This window comes from Heptranchias perlo, chromosome 1 (genome assembly GCF_035084215.1).
Source record: "Heptranchias perlo isolate sHepPer1 chromosome 1, sHepPer1.hap1, whole genome shotgun sequence".
NCBI classification, from domain to species: domain Eukaryota; kingdom Metazoa; phylum Chordata; class Chondrichthyes; order Hexanchiformes; family Hexanchidae; genus Heptranchias; species Heptranchias perlo.
The window spans coordinates 102,673,006-102,700,485 of NC_090325.1; the positions used below are offsets into that span (position 1 = coordinate 102,673,006).

The window sequence follows — 27,480 nt, forward strand, 5'->3', positions numbered from 1 at the left end:
AAACATTCATATACTAATAATGCACAACATAATTTCAAGATCCTTAAAGAGAATTATCCCACTCTGTACCTCAATTAATGCTGAGCATTCCCATAGCACAGCTAACAGTGTTTTTCCCTACCTCTTTGATATTAATTAGATTTGATATACAATGTAGTTCAAGGTACTGTACATAGTAAGGTCACATCTATACATGTTCCTACCCAAGAAAAAACAAAAACATAAGGAAACTAAATGAAAGAAATCCTTTGGCATCACTCTATCCAATTTTCTTTCTTTTTCTTCTCAGTTTAGTCCATCACTGCTCAAAATGTTAAGAAGGCTACTTCTGTTCATCGGCATCATGGTCAAACACAGTTCCATGGCTCAGCCACTTGATTGTTAACTGCTTGAACTCATTGGTAGTGCTTTGGGAAGCTGCCTACATCAGGGGTGCACTTGTAGGTGACTTTACCTTGCAACTATGTCCAGGAAACAGACTGAAGTCACCAAAAGATTACAATGCTATCCTGTGTGGGATCTTTCAGACCCCTCTCATGTTACAGCACCCACAGCCTGAAGATTCACAGCATATTCCAACGTCTGCATCATCCAGCATCATACTCACACAGCTGTTGTTTCCTCTTCTTGCTCTATTCTACACTTTTGGAATATTTGTAGCTTTTCCTCAAACCTTGGTTCTGTTCATTTCCAGCTCTAACCATGCTGCCCTCAGCTATCGTTTCCAACTGAAACTCAAATGTCACTTCTTTCTTTCCGATTCCTCTTTTTCCCCTCCAGCTTCTTACCCAAAAAGATGCATGTGATTATGTTCATTCTGGCATCTTGTGGCTCAAATGTGTTCCCTTAAATCACCTGACTTCAATTTCTTATGGCTCAAAATATCTGTCCTTAGAACTTTTCAAATTTTTGTCAAGCAAAATCAAATCTATCCGATCATCTTGTCTCCTGCTGAAATCATCATTCAGGCTAACTTAATGTCCACTCCTCTACTTCTGTGCATCTACTGTTTAGCACTACTGGCAAGTCCCAGCCTGTACTGTCAATTTCTACAAGGCCTTCTTTGTGATGGAACTTCAGATTGTCCCAAACAAGGCTCACCGTGTCAGAGGGGATGTGGCAGGGAGAAGAGGACTCTCAGCCCAGGTATTTCCTCAGCCCAGGTATTTCCTCAGCCACAGTCTGGGAGTCTTCCAGTAGGTTGGTACGTCATGTGAGGGAAGGTGTACCAGCCTCCTGGCCAGCAGACGTAAACCCCTTCTGGACGTCCCACCCCGGAAGATTTTGCCACAATTTAGTTTTTCTTTTTCAACTCCCTTCATAAAGGGGGCCGATGGCGCACAACATTTACCCTTCTGTGCCAGTGGTACTGGCAAATCTCCAGAGTAGCGTTTCATTGCCGCTGTATCCAGCCCCTCTGCAATGGCTCCCAGGATGTGTCCATAGTGGTGTGTGACCTTTCAGGATCATATGGATGAGAGTACCTCCCCCTGACTCCGGATGCCCCAGCGGGGACAGAGGTAGAAGTTCCCAATGTACAGTTCCAAGCACTTATTCAGGGATCAAAGGACTGCAGATGTTTGAGACCAGTGTCTTTTCCGCCAGGTGTCTTAATTGGCCTGAGACATCTTGATCCAATTTTATCTCTACTCGTAACTTCTGTAAATCCTTTCTGGGAAATCATATTATTCACTGGAATACTGCTGTTAACAGACTCAGCTTGAAAGGGGCCACTGCTGTACCAAACTGTATAAAATGACACCCATACTTGCAAGTTGAAGGCATGAAATTGTAATTATTTTGGAAATGATTAACTGAATTTTACTTCTCACTTTGTCACTTTGTTTCCAGAAAAAATGTGCTGCGGATAAGACTGCTTTTGTACTTTGTTAGTAATATAAGCTTTTAAAAAGTGAATTTCCATGAAATATCACACTCATTAGTGGTAATGTGGTTTTTTTACACTGATGCACAAGCCTGTTAAACAGTTACGGAGATGTGTTGATTCTTTTTATAGAATACATTTTTAAAAATTTGCTCAACACAACTGTATTGAAGAAAAGTGTCAGCTCTAGGCCGCCTTCATCTCTCTCATTCATTCCTTCTGGTCCCTTGCTAAAGCTGACTCTGTATTCCAGTAAAGCCACCTCCCCACTTCTCTCCCATCTTGATTGCTAACACTCCTAAAAGAAAGTTGACCTTTTTGGGTCACTTTTTCCTCCACCATTAATGTTAATTGTCTGAGTATAGAAACTCCTCCATTGTTCCATTCTATTCTGCTATGGTAACCAATATCAAGTTTTATTCCAGTAAACGTTATGGATCCTCCTCTCTGGACTCTAATTAGACTTTGGTCCTGATGGCATCCCTCCCGCCATCCTCAAAATGTTTGTCTCTGAATTAACCACTGTCCCATGCAGTATTAAATCTCTCTGATGCCCAATCTATCTTTCTTCTGCTTGGGCATTTGCTCATGTTCACACTATTCCTAAGAAAGGTGATCTCTCTGACCCTTTTAATTACAGCTCTTCTAATGACACTTTCTAAAGTTATGGAAGCTGCCAGTAACTCTGAAATTATCCATCACATTAAAATTCTGGTCTAACCCATGATTGTCAATATAGGTTTTAGTATGGCTTTTTCATTAGTGATCTTGTTGTCTATTTAAAGATAACCCCAGACTCCTATTCTCTGCTATCAACCTTCTCCTTAAAGCCCTCACCCCTGCCCCCTCCACCCTCACCTCTAACAAGACATGTGAGGAGCTCATGGATTTCTTCATCACCATGGTCGAGACCATTCGTCCAGTTGCCTCTGCTGCTGTCCCTGTTCCCCCTGCACACCAAGCCAAAGCTCCCACAATCCCCCTCACACCCTAGCTCTGAAGTTACTTTTTTCCAGAAACTATACAACTTTGAGAGTAAACTCGCATGTGTTTGTAAAAGATTTGTTGCTTAAATCAAGTTTGAATTAAATCTATTGCCAATAATCATAGCTTGGATGCTGCCTCTTTGCAAAAATTTATAACATAAATTTAAAGTTGTAAAATCCTCAAAAGAGTTGATTTTTTTTCAGGCTCCTGAATTCAAATTCAGTTACATCAATAAGAGATGATGCCTTTGCTGGACTTCCACATCTTGAGTATTTGTGAGTCCTTTTCTTTTTGCATTTACTATTTCCTTCATTTTTTTAATGATCAAATTACTCAACCATTTAAACTAACTGGTTGTCTTCACTTCTTCAGATTCATCGAAAGCAACAAAATTGAGTCTATATCAAAACACGCTTTTCGAGGGCTCAGAGATTTGATCCATCTGTAAGTCTTCATGTTATTGTCACCTTTCAAATTATTTTAACACAATCTAAGTTTTAAATTCTTTTTATAGAAAGAAACCAATCATAGAAACAAGTAATTTCTCAGATGGTATTTAAACTAATGAGGCAGTGTCTTAAAGTGAATTATTTTATTTTCAGTTCTTTGGCTAGCAGTCGCATCAGATCCTTACCAAGAGATGTCTTCATTGACTTGGATTCCTTGATTGAACTGTAAGATTCTCACACTTTTCAGCAATAAATTAAGTTAACTACTGATATCATTCGCTTGCACTATGAGACCGGTTAACCGTATCTTATACATTTTATCAATAAAACGCCTTTTTTCTGCCTTTCTGGTTCTTGGATGCTCTCCTCCAGGTAGGAAACTGAGGAGGTCAGAGCTGTAGGCAGTGCCACTCCATTATCTGCATTCCCAGGTGGGGTTGGGTAAGTCTGACTCCCTGTAGATTTTTGTTTTGTCTTCCCCTCAAGATGACGTACTTTGCTATCGTGAATCACTTCACCTGGCAGTCTGGCCAAGAACCTGGAAAAATTACTCAATATGTTGAAATGGCAGAGTTTCAATATGTTGTTTTACAAAAGAGTCTAGTGCAATAGTTGGTTAAATATGAACCATGTATTTCATAATCTTAGGCAAACACTCCCAGAGCCAGAACATTCATAGTATCATAGTTGGTTCAGCACAGGAGGAGGCCATTTGGCCCATCGTGCCTGTGCCAACTCTTTGAAAGAGGTGTCCAATTAGTCCCATTCCCCTGCTCTTTCCCTATAGCCCTGTAAAAATTTTCCCCTTCAAGTATTTATCCAATTCCCTTTTGAAAGTTACTATTGAATCTGCTTCCACCACCCTTTCAGGCAGTGCATTCCAGATCATTACAACTCAGTGCATAAAAAAATGTTTCCTCATGTTGCCTCTGGCTCTTTTGCCGATTACCTTAAATCTGTGTCCTCTGGTTACCAACCCTTCTGCCACTGGAAACAATTTCTCCTTATTTACTCTATCAAAACTGTTCATGATTTTGAACACCTCTATCAAATCTCCCCTTAACCTTGTCTGTTCTAAGGTGGTACACTATGTTTATTCAGTCACTAATTTGTACAAAAATAGCTTAAGAAAACTATATATTGTTCCAGCACAGCTACAACACTGGCATCTACCCGACAATGTGGAAGATTGCACAGGTATGTCCTGCCCACAAAAAGCAGGACAAATCCAATCCAGCCAATTACCGCCCCATCAGTCTACTCTCAATCATTAGCAAAGTGATGGAAGGTGTCGTTGACAGTGCTATCAAGCGGAACTTACTCACCAATAACCTGCTCACCAATGCTTAGTTTGGATTCCGCCAGGACCACTCGGCTCCAGACCTCATTACAGCCTTGGTCCAAACATAGACAAAAGAGCTGAATTCCAGAGGTGAGGTGAGAGTGACTGTCCTTGACATCAAGGCAGCATTTGACCGAGTGTGGCACCATGGAGCCCTAGTAAAATTGAAGTCAATGGGAATCAGGGGGAAAACTCTCCAGTGGCTGGAGTCATACCTAGCACAAAGGAAGATGGTAGTGGTTGTTGGAGACCAATCATCTCAGCCCCAGTGCATTGCTGCAGGTGTTCCTCAGGGCAGTGTCCTAGGCCAAACCATCTTCAGCTGCTTCATCAATGACCTTCCCTCCATCTTAAGGTCAGAAATGGGGATGTTCGCAGGCAAGTAACGTTCATGCCAGACAAGTGCCAGGCAATGACCATCTCCAACAAGAGAGAGTCTAACCACCTCCCCACGACATTCAACGGCATAACCATCGCTGAATCCCCCACCATCAACATCCTGGGGGTCACCATTGACCAGAAACTTAACTGGATCAGCCATATAAATACAAGAGCAGGTCAGAGGCTGGGTGTTCTGCGGCGAGTGACTCACCTCCTGACTCCCCAAAGCCTTTCCACCATCTACAAGGCACAAGTCAGGAGTGTGATGGAATACTCTCCACTTGCCTGGATGAGTGCAGCTCCAACAACACTCAAGAAACTCGACACCATCCAGGACAAAGCAGCCCACTTGATTGACACCCCATTAACCACCCTAAACATTCAGTCCCTTCATCAGTGGCTGCAGTGTGTGCCATCCATAGGATGCACTGCAGCAACTCGCCAAGGCTTCTTCGACAGCACCTTCCAAACCCACGACCTCTACCACCTAGAAGGACAAGAGCAGCAGGTAAATGGGAACGCCACCACCTGCACGTTCCCCTCCAAGTCACTCACCATCCCGACTTGGAAATATATCGCCGTTCCTTCATCGTCGCTGGGTCAAAATCCTGGAACTCCCTTCCTAACAGCACTGTGGGAGAACCTTCACCAGATGGACTGCAGTGGTTCAAGAAGGCGGCTCACCACCACCTTCTCAAGGGCAATTAGGGATGGGCAATAAATGCTGGCCTCGCCAGGAACGCCCACATCCCATGAACGAATAAAAAAAAAATAGTACTCTGCATATTTATGAACAGAATACACAAAGTACGGGTAGTATGCTCTATTAGGCCCCCAAAATGCATCTCTAATGAAAATTGTAATGAAAATTTGCAGACTAAATACGCCTAGCCAATCTAGAAATAGTCAATATACAGAAAGTATAAATTCCATTACTGTGCCCTGCAGAAAAATATGTGTGCACCTGGATGAATGGGCTTAAGATCAATGCATCACTGATGTGACTGCTTTTCTTGTGATCTCTGCTGTTTGCGTTATATACAGAAGGACATTTCTAACAAATCGAATATCATAAAGATTGAACTTGTATGTGAGTTTATTTAAAATCAAACACAACTGAGTCAGATTAGAACATTTGGGAAAAGTATGGTGCTGGGGTACTTACAGCTGGAATATGAAATCACACCTTTATGACATTATGACGTGATAAAAAGTCATCTGAATGTCCCTAGAAAATATATACCAAACAATAACAAACCAGGGGTTTAAAAATATGATTTGAACCTTGAAAACTCCAGTAAGATTTCTTCACCAAAAATACTTTTTTTTTTGAAAAAGAAGGTAGAAATTTCACTGTGATGCTATCCTTAAAATAATGACAAGTAACAAACTGTAATCATGGCTACATTGGTGAAATTCAGTAATGTGTTAGATTAATCTGAGCTTCTACATAGAGATCTCTGCTGCAATTTAATAGGAAAAATTGAAGTGTGAATATCAGAAGATTATGATTTCAGGAATAGTCAAAACTTATTAAAGTTCACCTATTTCTGTTTGTACCACCCGTCAATCAAACTGGCAGGCACCTTGGTTTCTTCCAGTTAGATTTGTGCCTCACAAATACATTAATCACAGAAAGCAGAAGCTGGTCAATCAGCACATGTCTTCACTGATGCTCATATTCACATTTCTGAAGCAGTTAATGATCTAGATTATTACCACTATTTGGGGTCAAGAGGATGGTCCACTAAGTATGGGTGCAGGCTGCGTCGATATGGATTACTGATGGTATCAATGCTGGCATGGAAAGATGTTGCAAAGAAGCACCACATCTCGAGAAGTACCATACCAAAATAATGCGGAATTGAATGTGCAGTGCTGCAGCCTTTACTATGCACTATATATATTGATTTCAGTCTAATAGTTTGAGGTATTGCACACGGCTTACCAGAGTCTTGATGAATGAACCCTACCAATAATGTCTAGTCATGTCACTTTTACAGAAAAAGGTGGTGTACACAACAGGGTCCACAATGGTACCAGTAGTGGCAGCAACACAATGAAGACCCTGACAACCTTTGAACAAAGGACACTGGCCCACATTGACATGGAGACAGTGGAAGGAGAAGCAGCTGCTCTGTTCCAATTTCATGCTGCCTCCTGATTTATGACTTATTGCTCTCACATGGTGAGAAACAGTTGAAACAGTTTTCCACGTCATTACTTTCAAAGAAAATGCTTACTAAGTAAAATGTACCAGTAGACTCATTAATGTACCTTCTGTTCTCTTCACAGGTGATGCTGCCATAACCAGTGGTGTGCAGTGGGATCCAGAGCAGTACAGTACACCAAAGCACCCAGCATCACCACTTTCACTTTCCAGCCCACAAACTAGCATCTCGGGATTTATGGATGTGGAGGAGCCACAAGAAGCACTAGATATTGTACAGTAATTGGAATGAGTAGAAAAGCCAGGGGCTGGTTATGAGCAACAGTGCAGGTTGGGACGCTGTGGCTCTGACTGTCCTGGCTCGGGTTCCTTGGCCTGGAATGCTTCTTGCTTTCCAAAGAATACATGGACAGTGTGGAGAAGTCCTTTGACTCTATTCCTCAGTTAATGGGAAGGATGAATGGACAGTTATCTGGTATGGAGTCTGCTGTTAATGAGGAACCATTACCATTCATGACAGTACACTGCAGTAGTATGAAGTCCATCAATAAAGGGCTACTGATATCCATCGAGGAGCGATTCAGGTCCCTTCAAGATACTTGCTCTTCTGTCTTTGGCATATGAGTGTGCCTCCTGAGGAGAGGCACATTGCAGCAGCTTCATACATGCACTGGCAAAGGTGCAGCTCAGTGACCAAGATGTCAGCCTGGGCTCTGTGCCGGACCAGACTTTGCATAAATGGCCTCCATGGGTGTCTTCAAAAGCAGGTGCACCACAGTGACTCAAACATAGAGCCCTCCTGCTGAAGGGACATCAGGGGTAGTTTGCCTCTCCAGTTAGAGGGAACCTAGAACCTCAGGAACAACGATGGTCCTTTCCTGGGAAGCACATAGATGAGGGCAAGTGACATCATTCCCACCAGTAAATAGAGCACAGATGGTGTTTTAACGCAATTGGAGAACACTTTTAGGAGGTAATATATTTGCACTTTGGGGGGTCATGTGCAGGTTGACAAGTGCAGAAAATGCACCTTAGATACTACCATACATAGTAAAGATGTAAAATAGCACATCCTTTCATTGAAAATTGCATTTTGAGGCTTTATTACAAAGAAACTGGAGTCAAACTTGACAATTTCAGAAAAGGAAAAAAAGGTGCAGCTCTTAAACACAAAAGAAAAGGTATTTGGTCTGATACAAATGAGAAAAAGAAACTGTAATTTTAAACTTTGGTGGGGCTCCTCTAAATGAGATGAGCTATGATATTGTCCTGAACCTCACTGCTAGCCAGCAATGCAGAGTCTTCCGCTGGCTCCTGGGCATATTTTTCATCTTGTTTCCTCTTTGCTTCCTGCTGTTTCTCATGCACCTCTATTGCCAAGCCTCTGTCAATGTTAATATCGTACAACATGCAGTGCACTGTAGCAATTTTTCCAGCTTTCACAGATGAATATGGAGATGCCACACTTGAGCGATCAAAGGACTGCAAATATTGCTTAATGACTTTGAAAACATTCTCAATGAGCAGACCAGTTCTGGTGAGAGAATTATAGCTTTATTGTGATTGAGCACGTGATTTCACCAGAGGGGTCATCAGTCATGTGTGTTCCTCATTTCCTAGGAGGCAACCTTCCCCTTCAATTTGGACGTAGTAGACAGCCTCGAAATGAATAAGTCATTGGGCCAGCTTTTGCTGCCAAAATAACGCGAGTTTAATTCACACGCTGTTATTAATGTGTAAATCGTCCAGCAACTTGTGGTGAGGAAGAGGTGAATTGTGAATCGCCACAAGTTGCTGGACAATTTGCGCCACTCCACTGCTAGACTTGCGAAAACGGCAGCTCGCCCTCAACCTCCCCGTGAGTTTCAAGGAATTGCTGCATTTACACATTAATTGCTGATTCAACTCGCCGCATAAAGTTAGGGCTGGTACTTAACAGCGCAAGTATCTTTTTAATGATGAGATTTATAAGAACATAAGAACATAAGAAATAGGAGCAGGTGTAGGCCATATGGCCCCTCGCGCCTGCTCCACCATTCAATAATATCATGGCTAATCTTCGACCTTAACTCCGCTTTCTCGCCTGATCCCCATATCCCTTGATTCACTTAGAGTCCAAAAATCTATCGATCTCAGTCTTGCAGCATATTGCAGCAGCTTCATACAAGCACTGGCAAAGGTGCAGCTCAGTGACCAAGATGTCAGCCTGGGCTCTGTGCCAGACCAGACCTTGCATAAATGGTCTTCTCCAGACGCATTCCTGCAATGCCATTTAACCTCTCCAGCCCAGAAAGGGAACAATTGAAACCATGGAGTCTCATTCCTATAGTTAGTAAATTGTTGTTAGAGATTTTTCATTTAAAATTTTTACTTTTTTTTCTTACTTTTCCTTTCTGTCTCTTTTTTTTCTCTCTCTTAATCCATTCTTTCTTTCCTCTCTTTTTGTACCTTATTTGATTCTAATTCACCCTATTTCCTTCTCAATCGTTACTCTGTTTCTCTCTCAATCCTTGAATCTCATTGGTGAAGGAAATAGATTGTTGGTCCCGTCTTTCACCAAGGTCCCAGATGCCTTGTTTCCCTCGCTGCGACGTTATCAGCTCGCAATTCCAGCAACTTATAGGGCAAAAAGTTTTCAAGCTGAAGGGTGAGGGAGAAAGTCTAACTAAAGGGGCAAGCCACGAGATGCCCCACTCCAGCAAAATATGGGCTATTGCATTGCCGAGATCGTAAATTTCACCATCTAGCGTCAATCTCGCCGTTGATAACTTCCTCCATATTTTCCTGCATTTCTAATTAAAATACGCCACAGTGAGCAATGTGGTGAATCGGAAGCAACACAGCCGTGGCCAATGATTTCTTTGTTATGGAGGTAATTGAAGCGCTGAGCTCAACAGCAATGCCACATTACTACTGCCTTACTCTGTAACCTAGATTCTGATGTGAACTACATTTCTGCACGTGAAAGTATGTATATTGTAAATAAATTCACTTCTTTGTTAGTGGATCCTACTTGGATAGTGGCTCAGTGAGTAGATATTCCCCTGTTAGCGGCACGATTGCTGGATCTTTCTCATTTGCAGGTTCCTCCGTGCCAACACTAAAATTCACAGGTGTGTCAGCTGTCATTTTCTCAATTTAAGATCTTTTTCAGATCTTTACATCCTATTAAATTGCCATGACAAGGCATTTGCCATTCAACCCAAGCAATCAGATGCGTTTAAGGTTTCTTTTTACACCAGCTACTTGAGAACTAACACCAGTCAAGGAAGGGGAAAGCCCCCGAAAGCTTGTGGGATTAAAAATAAAATCGTTGGACTATAACTTGGTGTTGTAAAATTGTTTACAACCGGTCAAAAAGTTAGATCAAAGTTGCATCCCAGCACTAGTCATAAGCATTTGAAAGCATACTCAGTTGTATTTTGCCAATTTGTGAAACTATTGATAATGTTTGCTTGTCAGGGATTAGGGCAGGAACGGAATCCTCCAATTCTTTTTTAAAATCATAGAATCATAGAATCATAGAATGGTTACAACATAGAAGGAGGCCATTCAGCCCTTTGAGCCAGTGCCTGCTCTCTGCATGAGCAATCCAGCTAGTCCCACTCCCCCGCCCTTTCCCCGTTGTCCTGCTAATTTTTTCCCTTCAAGTACTTATCCAATTCCCTTTTGAAAGCCACAATTGAATCTGCCTCCAACACCCCCTCAGTCAGTGCATTCCAGATCACAACCACGAGCGGCATAAAAAAGTATTTCTTCATGTCGCCTTTGGTTATTTTGCCGATCAAATGTGAGTAAGCTATAAAAGTTATACATTCAACTACTCAACAGTTAAGTTTTGTTGCTGGGAACACCTTTCTCATTACTAAACCAATACTTTGCATTATTAATGATGGGAGAGGTTAGGGCTTCCTCGGGCTGTAAAATACCTCATGTAACAGGTCAATAATAGCAAGTCCCAATTAGCAAACATATTTAGCACGTCCTTTAAAAGTAATCAATAAATGCAGTATAAAGTCAACAAATCACGCCACTGCCAGGCCACTCATGCCATTCTTCTTCAGTCTAACTGGCAGCGGAGTGAAAATTGGCTTAAATGCAAAAAAATCATGATTGCCATTGATTTAAATGGGGGCAGAGCTATGATAATTAACTTCTCACTGTTTTTGACGAAGGTAACAGCAGAGTAGTGGCAAAAGTCCCAGGAAAATATGGAGTGTCATAATTAGTGGCGTAGGTCACTTACTCCATAATTTCCTCTTCCTTTTGCGCCATTGAAGGGTCCCTATGCTGTTGAATGGCGCAAGTCACCAGGAAAATCTGGGCCATAATGCTCATGAGGAATATATTAACATCCTTCAAAGCAAACACAAATGTAAATTTTGCAAAGGGTTTCGTCTAAAAAAAGTACTATTCATTGGTTACTTTAATCATTTGCAAGGTTAGATTTTCTGGAATTTTCCTTACTTTAGGATCGTAGAAAGATAGAAGTTTAGATTGCAGAAGGAAGCCATTTGTCCGTCGTGTTCGTTCAGGAAACTGGTTCTTTCCTAGAACAATCCAAAACTGATCCCATTGCCCTACTCTCTCTCCATAACCCTGTGTCTCCTTCTGCTTCAGATAGTTTTCAATTTTTCTCCAATAGTCATTGCCTCCACTATTCCCTGTGGCAAAGAGTTCCATACACTAACAAGTCTCTGCATAATGAAATTTCTCCTAACCTCTCTCTTCATTCTCAGTGACAATGTTAAATTGATGACCCCTCACTACTGACTCCCCAGTCGGAGGAAATAATATTTTCCTACAATTTTAAAAAAACCTCTATTAAATCTCTTCTTTTATTTCTCTGCTCCAGGGAGCATAGTCGCAGTTTCTCGTGTCTTCCCTCATAACCATATTTTCTCATTCCTGGCATCATCCTGGTGAATTTACACAGAATGCTCTATGTGGCTTTATTGTCCTTTATATAATGTGGCACCCAACATTCCTTCTTTGCTCTTTTACTCTGTACCCCTATTGCAGAACAGTGGCACGAGAAGTTCCACATCCTCAGCAGAACAGGCTGGGTAACACACTGGGTGCTCTTCATCCTCTTAAAGCAACACTACAACAACTAACCCTTCTCCATGCTCTCTGGTTAAAAGGACCATAAGTTGGGTAGAATCTGCCAGAAGGGAAAATTGTACAAGATTTGTGGAATGTTTCAACTGAATACTCTTTTCTCATTCTAAGCTTTACACTATTCCAACATTCTATATTATGTCCAACTATGAGAAGTTGTCACGTGCTACATGTCAAACATACAGGGGCAGATTTTCCTCTGTTGTACTTGGGTGTAAATAATTTCCTGGGCAGCATGCATGGAGGAAAACCAGGCAGAAAGGATCGCAATCCCTAATGGAACCCACCAGATTTTCCATCCATTTACATGAATGGACAGAAAATTGGGAGGGCTCCATCATGGGCATGCACTCCTCCCTGCCCGATTTTCCTCTATGTATTCTGCTTTATTTATTTCAGTGTGGAGGTACTTGATTCACAAATTTGACTTTTCACAGTTCAAGTGGCCCTCTCTTATTGGGGTGGCAAATCCCTATTTGGCACATGGAACAGTTTGCTGCACTTCCAATTACAGCTAAGTTAAAGGCTCGGCAATTACATCACATGATATTATTTCTTAAAGTGCAGCTTAAAGTCGTTGGCCTTGAATTTCCATGAGGGTTCAGCCTGTTTCCCATGGAAGTTATGACAGATCATGAGGACAACCCCCTCCGAAATTCAGGGCCAGCATCTTTCGCGAATGTATTATAGAAGAAGGCAAAGCCGATTTAAGTGGCTCATTGAAGTGATTTGAAGTTTGTCACATATGCCTTATTATGCTGAGAGTGCATGTTTGTCCTGCAAAAAAAAACAGAATAATTACATTTACTTTAGAGCTTCAGAAAGCCATGTGAGGTTTAAGTACAGAAGCAATGACTGGACACATATGAATGCAAGGGTTCGGGTTGGGTCAGAAGTAACTTTGGGTTGATCATCCTCATCCCTCAGAAAGCAAGCATCCTGCTTCACCTAGTCGGGCCTGCTGATATTTTTCTGCATGCATTGATAAAGGAAAGTTGATTCATTAAACTGCCATTGGTTTATAATGATGCTTAGTAAATTAATTTTTCTTTAACTTTAATTTTTCTTTAGAAAAATATATGCCTCAGGCAGCTTCACCTCTGGTTGTAAATTAATTTCAGGTCCGACCAGACAACAGCATGTTTTGTGAATTATTTCTGAATTGTGGAAAGTAGCAACTGTTTCTCTGCAAAACTCGGAGCGGGGGGGGGGGGGCGGGTTTCAGGTGTTTTTCAGTTTTTATTTTTTGGAATCAACAACTGGAAGAAAATCAGGGGAAAAAAACAAAGCCCCAAAAAAGGGCAAATTCAACTAAGACATTACCAAACCTCAAGCAAATACGCGAGACTAACAAGGCATGGTTAAGCCAAATGTCAGCCCACAATACTTTACACGGTTGACAGATACCACTTCCAAAAGTGCTAAAAGGTAAATCAAGATGAGAGGAATGATCATCACAGTGAAGTGGCAAATGATACTGGATGTAGTGTTGTGCACTACTGGTCGCAAAGTACCAGCTGATTGGATCCCAGCATTAATTGGCTTGAATACGCATCTTACTTTTTAACTATTAGGCACTCAGGCTACAGGAACTGTACAATTTGAAACTGCAGGTGAGGTGCAGCTGGAACAGTTCATAAACATCGACTTATATTATGTAAAGTAACAGCTGCTACCTATTGGATGTTCCATCCATCCTCATACTGGTGCGAGGCAGCATTTCATTCAGCTCATCACAGACTGAGCGCAACTGGCAGTCCCCAGTTTGATTCAGAAAATGCTACCTATTCCAAAACCTGCACTCCTTGATGGTTAAAAGTCTCCCTCACTAGCATTTGCAAAAAAGAAAAACATTAATGCAAGATGGCCAGTATGCAATTGAATGTGGACAGGAAGGTGGGGTAGATTTTCCCTCTGTGTGGTCTTTGGGCAGCCAGCCAGCTGACAGTGCCAGCAGGAAGTGATGCTTAATTCTGTGTTTGAACATCTGCGTATAAGGGACAATTTCTGACAATGTCACTGTCTGAGAGAGAGAAGCCCATGTGAAGCTTTGTCACTTTGATTCTGTGTGGATTTGTGGAATGATATGGGATGGTGAGGTGTAGCTGGAACAGTTCATAAACATCGACTTATATAATATCAACTCCTTTGGTGCTTCAACAATCAGAATCTTTTAGAGGATTGCCAGCCGAGCCCTATTTCTCCACTGTTAGAGGGGTGAAAACTGGTTCACGTGTTCTGTTTATAATTTTGCCACACATAATATGATTTTTCTTTTTGTCGCACCCTTGGAACGCTCAGTTCTCAGGCTCAAAGAATAGGAACTGGAAGAGCAGACCCATTGCTTTAGTCTCCAACCCCAAAGTCCACCCTGGGATTTCCAGAGCTTCACCAAAGTAATGTAACTGGGCCTAAATCAAGCCTACAGCTACTGCCTACAATGCAAGGGAGAGGAAGGTGATTAGGGAGGAGCTTTTATTAGGGGTCTGAACACCCCTCCACCCCCCCCCCCAACTATGAGGAGGAGGCCTTGGAAATTCTGGGAAAACTAGAACACAAGGTGTCAGAGATGGAGGCATGGGAGGGCCTGTACCAGCTAAAGGTTAGTCTCCCTTTTCTGCAGCAATCCACTTGGACCAGGACCTACCCTGACCCCAAAGCAGCCCCATCAACAGACTCGAGATCAGACCTCTTCTGCAAGTGAGTACAAAAACATTTCTGATCACAACACCATTTGAATCCCTCCCCTTCTGTTATCCTTCCCTAGGTGCTCCTGAATCCCAGGAGAAGGAGGAGGAAGAGCAGTTAAGCCCATCTTCATCCACTGCATCACCACCACTATCATTCTCCCTTTCACTTCCAAACAACAGCCCAGCGTGAAGCACTCGAGGGTTTTTGTTAGTTCCAATTAGGGAACAGCACGAGGTGATGCACAGAGGACCAACAGTCAGGAGGCGGGAGAGATTGTGATTGTCAATTGGAGGGTCAGGCGACATGAGTCGTTGGCTGATGAGCCAGTGGATCCTGATCACATGGTTCCTGCATCCAAAAGAAAAATACTCACTGAGCATCACACCTATGTGGAAGCTGTGCTTTCAATTTCTCACCATGTGCAGCATTTGCCAGGCCAGCTGGCCTCTTCCCTCTCCCACCTGCCTCCGCCCCCTCCTCCACTTGGGTTCAATTATCGCCCATCCTCTAATCCTGCTTGACATAAATACGGCACTTGATCTTGACTCCCTACATGCAATGCCCTGGCAGGACAACTAGTATATAAAACCTTGTATGCAGCACGCATTTCCTGTAAGTGTCTTGTTTACTTCCGGTCGCACTTTAGCTGTCATGCTTCAGATGCCACAGTTTAGAGTATCCTCTGACTCACCATCAGCAGTTTTATATATATATAATTGGTTTAGTAAGCAGTCTTTAGTATAAACTGGACCTAGACCATTTGGGAGTGCTTTTCAAATGCCGGCCGCCTGTTTCTGACCAACATTTTCCAATCCTCCCTGACTACAGGCATGGTGTTAGAGGATTGGAGGACTGCTAACATTGTACCATTGTTTAAAAAGGGAGAAAGAGATAAACAGAGTAATTACAGGCCAGTCAGTCTAACCTCGGTGGTGGGCAAATTATTGGAATCGATTCTGAGGGACAGCATAAATTGTCATTTAGAAAGTCACAGTCAGGACAGTCAGCATGGATTTGTTAAGGGAAGGTCGTGTCTGACTAACTTGATTGAATTTTTTGAACAGGTAACAAGGAGGGTCGATGAGGGTACTGCGTTTGATGTAGTCTACATGGATTTTAGCAAGGCTTTTGACAAGGTCCCACATGGCAGACTGGTCAAAAAAGTAAAAGCCCATGGGATCCAAGGGAAAGTGGCAAGTTGGATCCAAAATTGGCTCAGTGGCTAGAAGCAAAGGGTAATGGTTGACGGGTGTTTTTGTAACTGGAAGGCTGTTTCCAGTGGGAACATAGGAACATAGGAAAATAGGAACAGGAGTAGGCCATTCAGCCCCTCGTGCCTGCTCCGCCATTCGATAAGATCATGGCTGATCTGTGATCTAGCTCCATATACCTGCCTTTGGCCCATATCCCTTAATACCTTTGGTTGCCAAAAAGCTATCTATCTCAGATTTAAATTTAGCAATTGAGCTGGTATCAATTGCCGTTTGCAGAAGAGAGTTCCAAACTTCTACCACCCTTTGTGTGTAGAAATGTTTTCTAATCTCACTCCTGAAAGGTCTGGTTCTAATTTTTAGACTGTGCCCCCTACTCCTAGAATCCCCAACCAGGAGGCATAGATTTAAACTAATTAGTAGAAGGATTAGAGGGGAGCTGAGGAGATTTTTTTTCACCCAGAGGGTAGTGGGGGTCTGGAACTCACTGCCTGAAAGGGTGGTAGAGGCAGAAACACTCAACTTATTTAAAAAGTACTTGGATGTGCACTTGAAGTGCCGTAACCTACAGGGCTACGGACCAAGTGCTGGAAAGTGGGATTAAGCTGGATACGATGGGTCGAATGGCCTGCTTCTGTGTCTTAACTTTCTATGATTCTAGCCTGAAGAACTGACAGCCAGCAATTTAAATCTGGTGGGACACCTCTGCCTCCCCATTCACGCTTATTGCCTGATACAATTTTCAGGCTGGCCTGTAAATGGACACTTCCCCCCACCCCCCAGTCTGAAACAGGCAGGAGGCTGCTTAAATATAAATCAGGGCTCTATGCCAGTCGTAGGACCATGATTGCAGTTTTCAAGTACAAATGGGAAGAGCGTGCACTGTATACGCCCTGCCGAGTTGTACCAGGTTTTGAGCGGTGTAGCCACCGGTCCTTAAAGGAACCACTGGAGGCCGCTCAGAATACAGCCCAGGAAGCTTTTAATTTTTTCTTTGGTGGGCCCGCAAAAAACTCCATCCCGTTGCTGGCCTGCTCGTGGATCCCTCTCCCCACCCCCCATCCCCGGCTCTGGGATCGCCTCACCCACCCTAGACCCGATCTGCTAGCTGGCTCAGCATGGGAACTGGCCAATTTCTCACCCTCCCAGAACCAGCAAAGCTACAGCAGTGCGCCCGCAACTTACCAGCAGCGTGCTACTAAGGTCTGGCCCTCAAAATGGCTTGGGCCGCATGCCGGCACGAATGGGCGAGTGGAGGGGCCTCTCGGCTGACATTGCACCTGTTTCAGGCACTAATTTAAAATTGCCCCCTTGGCTTCTTTAATTCATTGAATACTGTGAACTGGAACTATTCTGTGATTCCATAGATTTAGTTCCATTTGCATTACAATATGTAAAAGCATTTTACATAAAACCGTTTTATGACATGCCACGTGACAGAAAACATGATTATTTTGAAAACTAATTTGCATTATAGATGCATGATACATGGATCTAATGGGGCTGAAAATCCTTGATCCTTCCGGCACACTCCCACCATAACTCCGCAAGAATGTGGTGGAAGTATTACAAAATAGGCTGGAGCCCAGATATGTCCTTACAACATGTGAGTTCCTGTGACCTCATCCTTTCAGAGGCAGGGCAGAACTATGGTGACTGGGATGTCCAGTGAGATGAGGTGTACTGGCTAGTACCCAGACAAAACTGCCCCCAAACTGGGGGTCCAGGCTTGGGTCGCGAACTGGAGCCCTGAAGACAGATCAGGAGCAAAATTATTTTTTTCTTTGAAATTATCGGCTCCCTCATGGTATCATGAGGACCAAAAAATCAAGGGAAGCATGGCTTCCACCCGCCCCCCCACCCCACCCCCCGGATGGCAACAGTCGCTGGACTTTCTGTCCTGTGGGGGTTGGTGGGTTCCTGAGATACATCCCGAGTGGCGTGGGCGCCCTCCATGGGCAATCAAATGTGGTGACTTCCCGTTGCACATATTTATTCAGTAATTTCTTTAACTGCTTAGAGATTTACGTGGAAATGAGCTCCAATGCGACTGTAAAACGAAATGGATGACTACTTGGTTGAAGACCATAAATGCCACTGTGGCTGATGTTTTCTGTGATGGCCCACCAGATCATGAGGGAAAGAAACTAATAGATATGACAACTTCTGACTTTGACTGCATGTCAACAGGTATGTTGTCTTCCATATTATGTGCAAGCAAATTGTCAGTTATTTTGATCACAGATCAATCAATGGTCTTAGCAAATATTTGTAAATCTATGTGATGATAATAATAAAAATAATAAGCACAAGGTTTGGCCCATCAAATTCACACATGTCTTTTGCTGAATGGACCTTGATTTTGCTGCCTGTCTCTAGTTAAACATAATGTTTGGGCCCTCCATCAATCGTTCAATGGGTAAACTGCACCATTAGCTTTGAGCTCTGTGTTAGCTGATCCAAGCTAGGTCTGCGATAGTTGTGCTACAATTGGCCTCAATGCCCCTTGACTAATGAGGGCGACATAAACGACCAAAGTTCCCATTCCTGATCACTATTCAGTGATTCCTGCTAGGAAGTGCATGTGAGTAGATGTTGGGGAAGAATAGATGTTGGCAAAGAACTGGTTCCCTTAATGCCTCCCCCTAAAGTTGAATAGCCTGACAACCACATTGTACATGAATAAGTATCACTAAGGTGAGGGACTGTATCACTGCATGATTCAGCACCTTCAGTGACTGCAGGGAAAAAATTAAGGTAAAAAACAGGAAATACTGGAAATGCAGATCAGTTAACTCTGAAAGAGAAAGACTAGTTAACAAGAAGAAGTTGAGTCATTTCATTAGAAGTGGCCAGATAGTAAATGTTATCTTGAGAAATATATATCCGTTCTGCTGGTTAACTTTTTCAAATACAATGCCATTTTATATCACAACCTGTCAATTAGCATATCAATTAAAAACACAATGATATTTAGATTACTGATTTTGGTTTATATCAAATAGACCCAGTTTAGCATTGTACATTTATTAATGATTAAGGCAATAGGATAATTTTAACCTAACCTGTTGACTTCAATGCAAAGTAAAATTGAGCAGAGTGTAAAACAGACGGCCTATCTGATCCTTTCAGTGGGAGGGGGAGAATAGGTAAAAGGGCAGAACCAAAAGAGTGGATGAAGAGAAAGCCTTTTTTATGCTTTTGAAAGCAGGAAGGGAGAAGATAAAGGGGAGGGATTTGGACAGTCATAGAGATAGGGCTGAAGGGGCTCACTGAGCAGGGTGGGATAAGGCTATAGAGACACCAAGGTGAGGATAAGGGTCTTGAAGTTGATTCCTATGGGCGCAGTGAACCAGTGGAGCCTGGCGAGGACTGAGGTGATGGAAACACGTGCCTTTGAGTTTACAGTGGCATTCTGAATGAGTTGCAGTTTGTGGAGGGCAGAAACAAGGAAGCCAATTAAGAGGTGATAATGTCTTGGTTTACATTCTAGGCAGCAGTGGGGGAAAGGTAGGAGCAGAGCCATGTAATATTGCAAAGGATGGAAGGAGCTAGTTTGTGAATATAGAAATAGAACTTGAAACCGTGCTTCCAAGATGATGTCACCGAAGGGAATAATGATGAGGAGGAAGAGACCAAGAACGGAGTATTAGGGTACTATATATGTTATCCTTTATTTTGTTTTTGTACTCATTATTAATCTCACTATCTGACTTCTTGTGCCTTACTAAAATTATAGTATTTTTTGAATACTTTGGAAAAGAAAATCAGCGCTGTGTAAAACGATGTGTAATACAGTGTGTACTGGCATACATCTGTATTCTGACTTTTCAATGATCCAATCAGTTCATTAGTAAATAATAACAATGACATAAAAAATGCCCAGACTGTAGATCTGATATTTTCAGGCACCTGTAAAAAATAATCATTAGGTGCACTCTACGGATATTTTCATCGTGCTTCACTGTCGTTAGCATTGATTTGTATACTGTAATCGTTCCCTTTCATGTAGTTCTCGACAATCAATGCCTTGAAGATATATTACTAAAAACAAATTGAACAAATTTATTGTTAAGAAGAAAAGTTTGACCTTAATGCTAAAGGGCATCTTTGGTGTAATTTTACTTGTGCATGAGATAAAAGGTCACATATCCTTACTGCCTGCTCTTCTTTTTGTCTGACTGAGCAAAGCTCCTAATATCAGAAATTGTTGGTGTCACAACCGAATCTTTAAGATTAACGTGACGTTATTTTACAATTCTTCCACTGAACAAACCATAAAATCGTCTTATTTTACTTATTCGTTTGTGAAGTTAACCAAAGGTTGTAGAATTGACCGAATGTTTGAACTTTTATTATTTTGATGCTCATGTCCGAATGCATAAATTAACTTTGTGACTCAGAATATTGGAGGGGAATAAAATACAAGTGGGAAACTGGCTTTTTGTGTACCACAGAGAGTGATTCCAATAAAAATCCTGGGCCATAAGTGAGGAGATGATCAGGCAAAATGATAACAGCCTGAAATTAGAAAATAAACATGAGACAACTGCAGTTTCTAAAACACCCAGAACTTCCAGAAAGCCAAACTATATTTTATGACCTTGTCACATGAATTGTTAATCAGGTGGAGTTAACATTAAAATAATGGTCAAGACAATTATGTGGTAACCATAGAGAGCTTGTGATGATTGAGAGGATAAAAGTTAAATTGATTATGGTTATATTTATGTATTAATGACCAATAAAAAACACTTTTTATTTGCAGAGTTTGTGCTGCACCAGATTTTACCATACCAGTCTATATCTGTGAATACATTCTCTTTTAAGAATGATGTATACGTAACAATTGCACAACCTAATGAGGGAAACTGCAGAGTGCTAGAATGGGACCATATTGAGATGAATTTTAGAAGTTACGACAATATTACTGGTATGTACAAATCTAACTAACAGTCACTAATCATATTTTGTGCATTATTTTCATCGTTTTTGAAAGATGAATGCCTGTTATTATTGTAACATCCTACATACACCACATGATATTCTCTGGTACTCAGCCATACAGACTGGGAAGGCAGGGAAAGAAAGAAGAAATGAGCATTTATATATTGCTTGTCACATCTCTCAGAAATGTACCAAAACACTTCACATACAATGAAATACTTTGTTATGTGGACTGAGATTTGATCCCCACTGTGTGCTGAGTTGCTGATCTTAGCTGAGAAAACAATGAGAGCCACACATTTTGCTCTAATTGCCTCAGTTGGGTGGGGAAAAAACAACCAGGTTCTCCGGTCCTGATCTCCATTCATCCCTGTTGGAATGCCTACTTACGTGGGCATCAGGTGAGGACAGGCTTCTGCCATTTGCTGTCTGGAGCCACACATGAAGAATGGCCACACGGGTGAAGTAAGAAAGGGGCTTCTAGTGCCCACTGCACTGTACTCCAGAATGGATTACCACCTTTAGGAGTGGAGGGGGGAAAAGTAATATCAATGATATCTTGTTTCAGTTTATTAAAGTGTTTGAATACAGTGTGCTAGTTCTGGCCATAGCTCATGCTTTCATGCAGGTTTATACAAATTACAAACAAGGGATGTGACTGTGCACCAGTACAATCAATCTTTTCCTGGCTGGCTACCTACTATAAAAGTCAAGGATGTGACTCTTATATCAGTACAGCCAATACACTGGATTTTATGTCATCTTTACATTATTTATCTGTTCCTCAGCCAGTAAAACTGCAGCCCATAGTTTAGGAACGGCTTAAGGACTATCTCAGTAGATTAAAATTTTTAAAATAAATTGGTAATGCAATAAAAATATTTTTAATAATTAAACACAAATGAAGATTGTGAACCAAATATCTCTATCAGTAGTGATCCAAATGTACTTTCAGATAAATCGAAACTTAAACAACAATCACATCAAACAAAAAAAAGAATAATTTTATTACTTATTAAAGAAAAGCTTTCCGAGTCTCTAAAAGTGCAAGAAAATAAACTAGCGGAAGATCAATTCTTTTTCCTGACCTGATCAGTGAGGTTTCAGCGTTTCTAGTTGAGGAACTTCACAAAGTGAATTAAACTAGCATCAATAGGGAAGAATGCCAAAGTACTGCAATTAGTAGAGCTATTTTTTTTATTGCCATAATCAATGGTCCTAAATAACAAGAAGTCAGCAGGATGGTATTTCAGATTCCAGGGTTTGTCCTCAGATGCAGTGAGCTGGCAAAAGAAGTGCAATGACTCCTGAGGACTGTGATTACTTCCACCATTACCAATCTGATTAATTTTAGCCTTTCTTTCTTCCACCCTCTTTGTAATGTGTCTGTGAAAAATAATTATTGATTACTGCAGACATTTGTTTAATTTTTTTCTATTGCTTCATTTATATTTTGCATCCCATTCTTGGTTAATTTTTCCTTCTCCCCTTTAGAGATTCTCGCATTACACATTATTGCGTACCTCTGAGAGTGAACAGGTGACTGGTTCTCAGGCCTCGGGTCAGTGGCACTTTGTAACTGGTTGCTGGGAGGTGCACATGCAACACATGGAGGACAATAATACAGGTGCCCTATATTATTTGATGCAGAGGCCTGAGGTCTACTTTGCACCTGATCTTTATAGTGCACCACAATGTGAACCTGAAATGCTTTGAGCGCTTGGAGCCTGTGCACAGACAATGTGCGCAAAGCTCAATGTAGCCTACAATTTTATGTCAATGAAGGCTTCTTCCCGTGATGTGAACAGGATGCAAGAGCATACATTCCCACCTAGAAAACTAACAAAAGCTGACCAACAGCTTCAAAAAGTTTGACACAGCCCTTAAAAGGCAATAACTCATGAACACACCTGACATGTGAAAACAAGTAGTTACACAGACTTTGCATTTTAAACAGTAGAGAGACCCAGGGGTTCAAATACATAATTCCTTGAAAGTGCGATTGCAGGTAAGTAAAACCATAAAAATGCCAATAGGATTTGTGGTGTTATAAATGGGGCATACAGCACTAGAGTAAAGAAGTGATGATAAATTTGTACAGAACATTGGTTAGGCCAGTTAGAATGATGTGCACAGTTTTGGGCACTCAATATAGCAAGGACCTGAAAGCCATAGAGAGTATCCAGCACAGATTCACCAGGATGATACCAGGGATGAGAAACTATACTTATGAGGAGAGACTTGAGATACTGGGTTTATTTCCACTGTAGCAGAGAAGGCTAAGAGATTTTATTGCGGTTTTTAAAATTTATGAAGGGTTAGATAGAGTAAATAGGAAAAGACTACTTCCTCTGTTATGGGAGTCAATGACAAGGGGTCATCATTTTAAAATTATTACTTAAGAGAGTGAGGGGAGAGGATAGGAGAAATTTCTTTAAATAGAGGGTTGTTGAAGCATGGAATGCTTTGCCAAAGGAAGTGGTTAAGACAGAGACCATTGTATCTTTTAAGGGAAAATTGATTAAAAATATTTGAAGCATAGGAAGATACTGAGGAATGGGTAAGTGTGTGGCAGTGGGATTAGTTTTGAATTACTCTAACAAGGAGCCGGCACAGACACAATGGACCAAATAACCTCCTTCTGTGCTGTAAACTTCTATAGTTATATAGATAAAAACAATATTCCTTCACTTGTATTGGAGGAGGAAAAAAATAAAAGCCTATAAGGAAAATCCAAATGTTGATGGTCCAAATTTGGGTGATACATTCCTACAAGAGATGTTCCCCAGAATATTTTTAAATTTTTACATTAAGAATTATGCATCCTGGTTAATTTTAAACATTTTTAGACTTCATGGTCCAGAAATTCATTCGTGCCGCATACATTTTACAGGCGTAAAATGGACACCTAAGTGTCCGACATGGCGGACGGTGCACGGATGCACATTTTGCACCAGAAGTGCGCCGCCCGCCATATTGGTAAAGGCTCCTGTGCAGGGCCTGCACCTAAAACAGGCTTTAGGTTCTTTGTAAATGCAACATTTGTTAGTGACTGAACGCAGCAAGCACGTGCAGTATTCTCAAGCACTTGGCAGCCAAACCAGCAGTTCTTAAAGGGACCACTAGAGGCTGTCTCCCAAGAGGTAAGTTTTTATTTTTTTTACTTACCATATTATGGACTTTCCAAGGGTTTGTGGACTTTCCAAGGGATCTCTGTAAACAATGAATTTGGTATTTTGTGATTGGTTTATGGATGTGTATCTCTGGACCTCTCTCTCTATCTCTCAGCTTTCAGAAATGTAAACATTTTAATTACAAAACACAGATGGCAATTAGAATCTTCAAAATTCAACTTACTTGATTTTTTTTTGACCTGTATTTCCCTCCCCTCACCCCCATTGGGACGGCCACTAGCTGCTCCTTCCCTGCCCACTGCATACACGTTTCTCCCTCTCTGAACGTAATATATTTTCTGAAGTTCAGAAGCTATAACAGGCTCTAATAAGTAGTCTCTTCTATGTCATTCTGTCTCTCTCTTTCATATACACACACGACCACACAGCATCTCTGTTTTAAAAAGATAGCATCTTTATTTTAAAAATCACTCATTGTAAACTTTAGCTGAATAAAGATTTTAAAATTTGTCCCCTAGCTTATCTTAAAATAATTTTGAAAATTTTTTGAACAGAAATTGCTAGTATGTCCAATCAGTACAGCTATTGAACAGTACCAATGTGACATGAGGCACACTGCACATGCACAGACTGCACAATCCAAATTCAGCTCAAAGTCACAGCTCTGGGCAAAAATATCGTCGAAGCCCAAGCTTTTGGGAGAGGCAGCATCTTAAGTAAAAATGTTAGTGAAGGCATTAAAAGACACAAAAATATTTCAATGGATACATTTAATCATGTTATTGTGAAATATGTAATAATTTTTATTTATTTTGCTTACAACCTTATTTTGGATATTAGAAATTTCAGACTCAGAGAAAAATTAATCTATAATTTCAGTTACAGATGAAAAAAAATCAGAAAATATTATGAGTGATTTGAGAACCATGGTCAGATTGTACGGTCACAGGGTGTTATATTCTCACTATAAAATAGCCACTATTGTGTATCACAGGTTATGACAGAGAGGTGTGACACCTTTCACATTGAAAATACCTATCACAGCACCACCTACAGGAGTAACAAGTACTGCTTGTACTTATAATGAATTTTCAATGAAATGAAGCCCATGTACCAAATTTAATATATTGGAGTTATAAACTTAATATTTTCATATTTTGATGTTGGCATCTGACAAGACCCTTAAAACTTGCTTGAGTCTTTTTGATTCCAGAAAGGCCCTTTTCATTAGGAACGTTTATCTATAAATGATTTTCACAGTTATTGAGGTGTTTAGATTTGTGAGTGTACTGCTTTACCAAATGCATATAATGTGAAATAACAACATTGTGGTATATTCACAGGTCAATCGATAATCGGATGTAAAGCAATAACAATCGAAGAGCAAGTTTTTGTTGTAGTTGCAGAACTTTTTGGTGATTCTGCCATTTACAAATATGATGAGAGCTGGGCCAAATTTGTGAAATTTCAAGAGATCAAAGTTTCTAAAATTTCAAAGCCAAATGACATCGAGGCATTCCAGATTGATAACGAGTGGTTCTTTATTATAGTAGACAGTTCAAAAGCTGGGTTATCGACAATATATAAATGGAGTGGCAAAGGATTCTATTCCTATCAGACTCTGCATGAATGGTTCAGAGACATAGACTCAGAGTATGTCAATATTGATGGGAAATCATATTTAATACTAACAAGTCGGTCACAAGTTCCAGCCATCTTTGAATGGAACCAAAATACAAACCAGTTTGTCCAGCAAAGTATAATGCAATATATGGAGGATGTTATAGCTGTGAAAAGTTTTAGAATTAAAGATGACCTGTTCATCTGCTTGACAAGATTTATTGGAGATTCTAAAATAATGAAATGGAATACAAAGCAATTTGTTGAAGTGCAGGATCTTCCTTCACGAGGATCAATGATACTGCAACCATTTTCATTCAAGGACCGACACTATCTTGTTGTAGGAAGTGACTACACTTTCTCTCAGATTTATGTTTGGGACAGACAAAAGGAAGCCTTTACAAAATTTAAAGAAATCTATGTGCAGGCCCCTCGGTCTTTCACTGCTGTATCTACAGATCGAATGGATTTTTTATTTGCCGCAAGTTTTAAAGGTAGTACTCAAATTTTTGAGCATGCAATTGTTGATTTGAGTCTGTAACTTGATGAAAAGGAACTGATAGTGAATTAACGAGGTAGCAGTTATTTTTCCATAAGAATCTGATTTAATCAAAATAGTGGGTCAGCTAGATTGCGAGTGGATCTTTGGTACTGAAAACAGAGGCGGCTGGAGCAAACCTTGTTTAAAATATTAAATCACAGATGTACAATTAGAGGAAAAACAGGGTCACAAAAAATTAACAATCAGGCAGTCTTTTTCTTTTTGTGTTTGTTGGCTTTCTCTCCAGGAGAAGCTGAAACACTGGATAGGCCATTACTATACCTGAAATTTGGCACGGATGCAGTTGCATTGACTATCTCCCTGTAAATTGCCAAACTCAGAACCAAGAAGATATTTATTGATTATAACAAAGTAATTTTAAAAATGTGCATTCCTTTTACTGCCATTAATACAATCTGTACACCGCTAGCATTAGCAAAAGCATTTACGAAATGATTTCTTGTTCATTATTAATATATATTCTATGTTAAGGATATGCATATTACAATTCTAACATGTAATGTTAGTTAAGCGATAAATATGTTTGTCCAAGTTTTATGTAATCCGATAATGTACGACAAAATAAAACACGGTTCCTGAGTTAACGCTGTTTTATAATGTGCTTGCAAATTTGTAGCCGATCATGCGCCATTCACTTGCTTCATCTAGATAGTCTTGTTTTGCTGGTTGCATTGGTGATATTTTTTAATTTGAGTAATTGCCACTGCTCAACTATGTTCGCCATAACATATGTGTGATACATTTTATCTTCTAATTCCCCTCCAAGTCACACACCATCCCGACTTGGAAATATATCGCCGTTCCTTCATCGTCGCTGGGTCAAAATCCTGGAACTCCCTTCCTAACAGCACTGTGGGAGAACCGTCACCACACGGACTGCAGCGGTTCAAGAAGGCGGCTCACCACCACCTTCTCGAGGGCAATTAGGGATGGGCAATAAATGCTGGCCTCACCAGCGACGCCCACATCCCGCGAACGAA

The 27,480-nt window shown here is 41.0% G+C and overlaps 1 protein-coding gene across 1 annotated transcript in view; it reads left to right on the forward strand.

Annotated features, from left to right (window-relative positions):
* lgi2a (leucine-rich repeat LGI family, member 2a) overlaps positions 1-27,067 on the forward strand; it is a 34,028-nt gene extending 6,961 nt beyond the window's left edge. The window contains exons 3-8 of the mRNA XM_068001497.1: positions 3,076-3,147; positions 3,245-3,316; positions 3,475-3,546; positions 18,258-18,427; positions 21,006-21,170; positions 25,662-27,067. Of these exons, the coding sequence (XP_067857598.1) occupies positions 3,076-3,147; positions 3,245-3,316; positions 3,475-3,546; positions 18,258-18,427; positions 21,006-21,170; positions 25,662-26,479 (1,369 nt within the window). The 3' untranslated portion in view covers positions 26,480-27,067. The remainder of the gene's footprint in view (positions 1-3,075; positions 3,148-3,244; positions 3,317-3,474; positions 3,547-18,257; positions 18,428-21,005; positions 21,171-25,661) is intronic.
* The last annotated feature ends 413 nt before the right edge of the window (positions 27,068-27,480 follow it).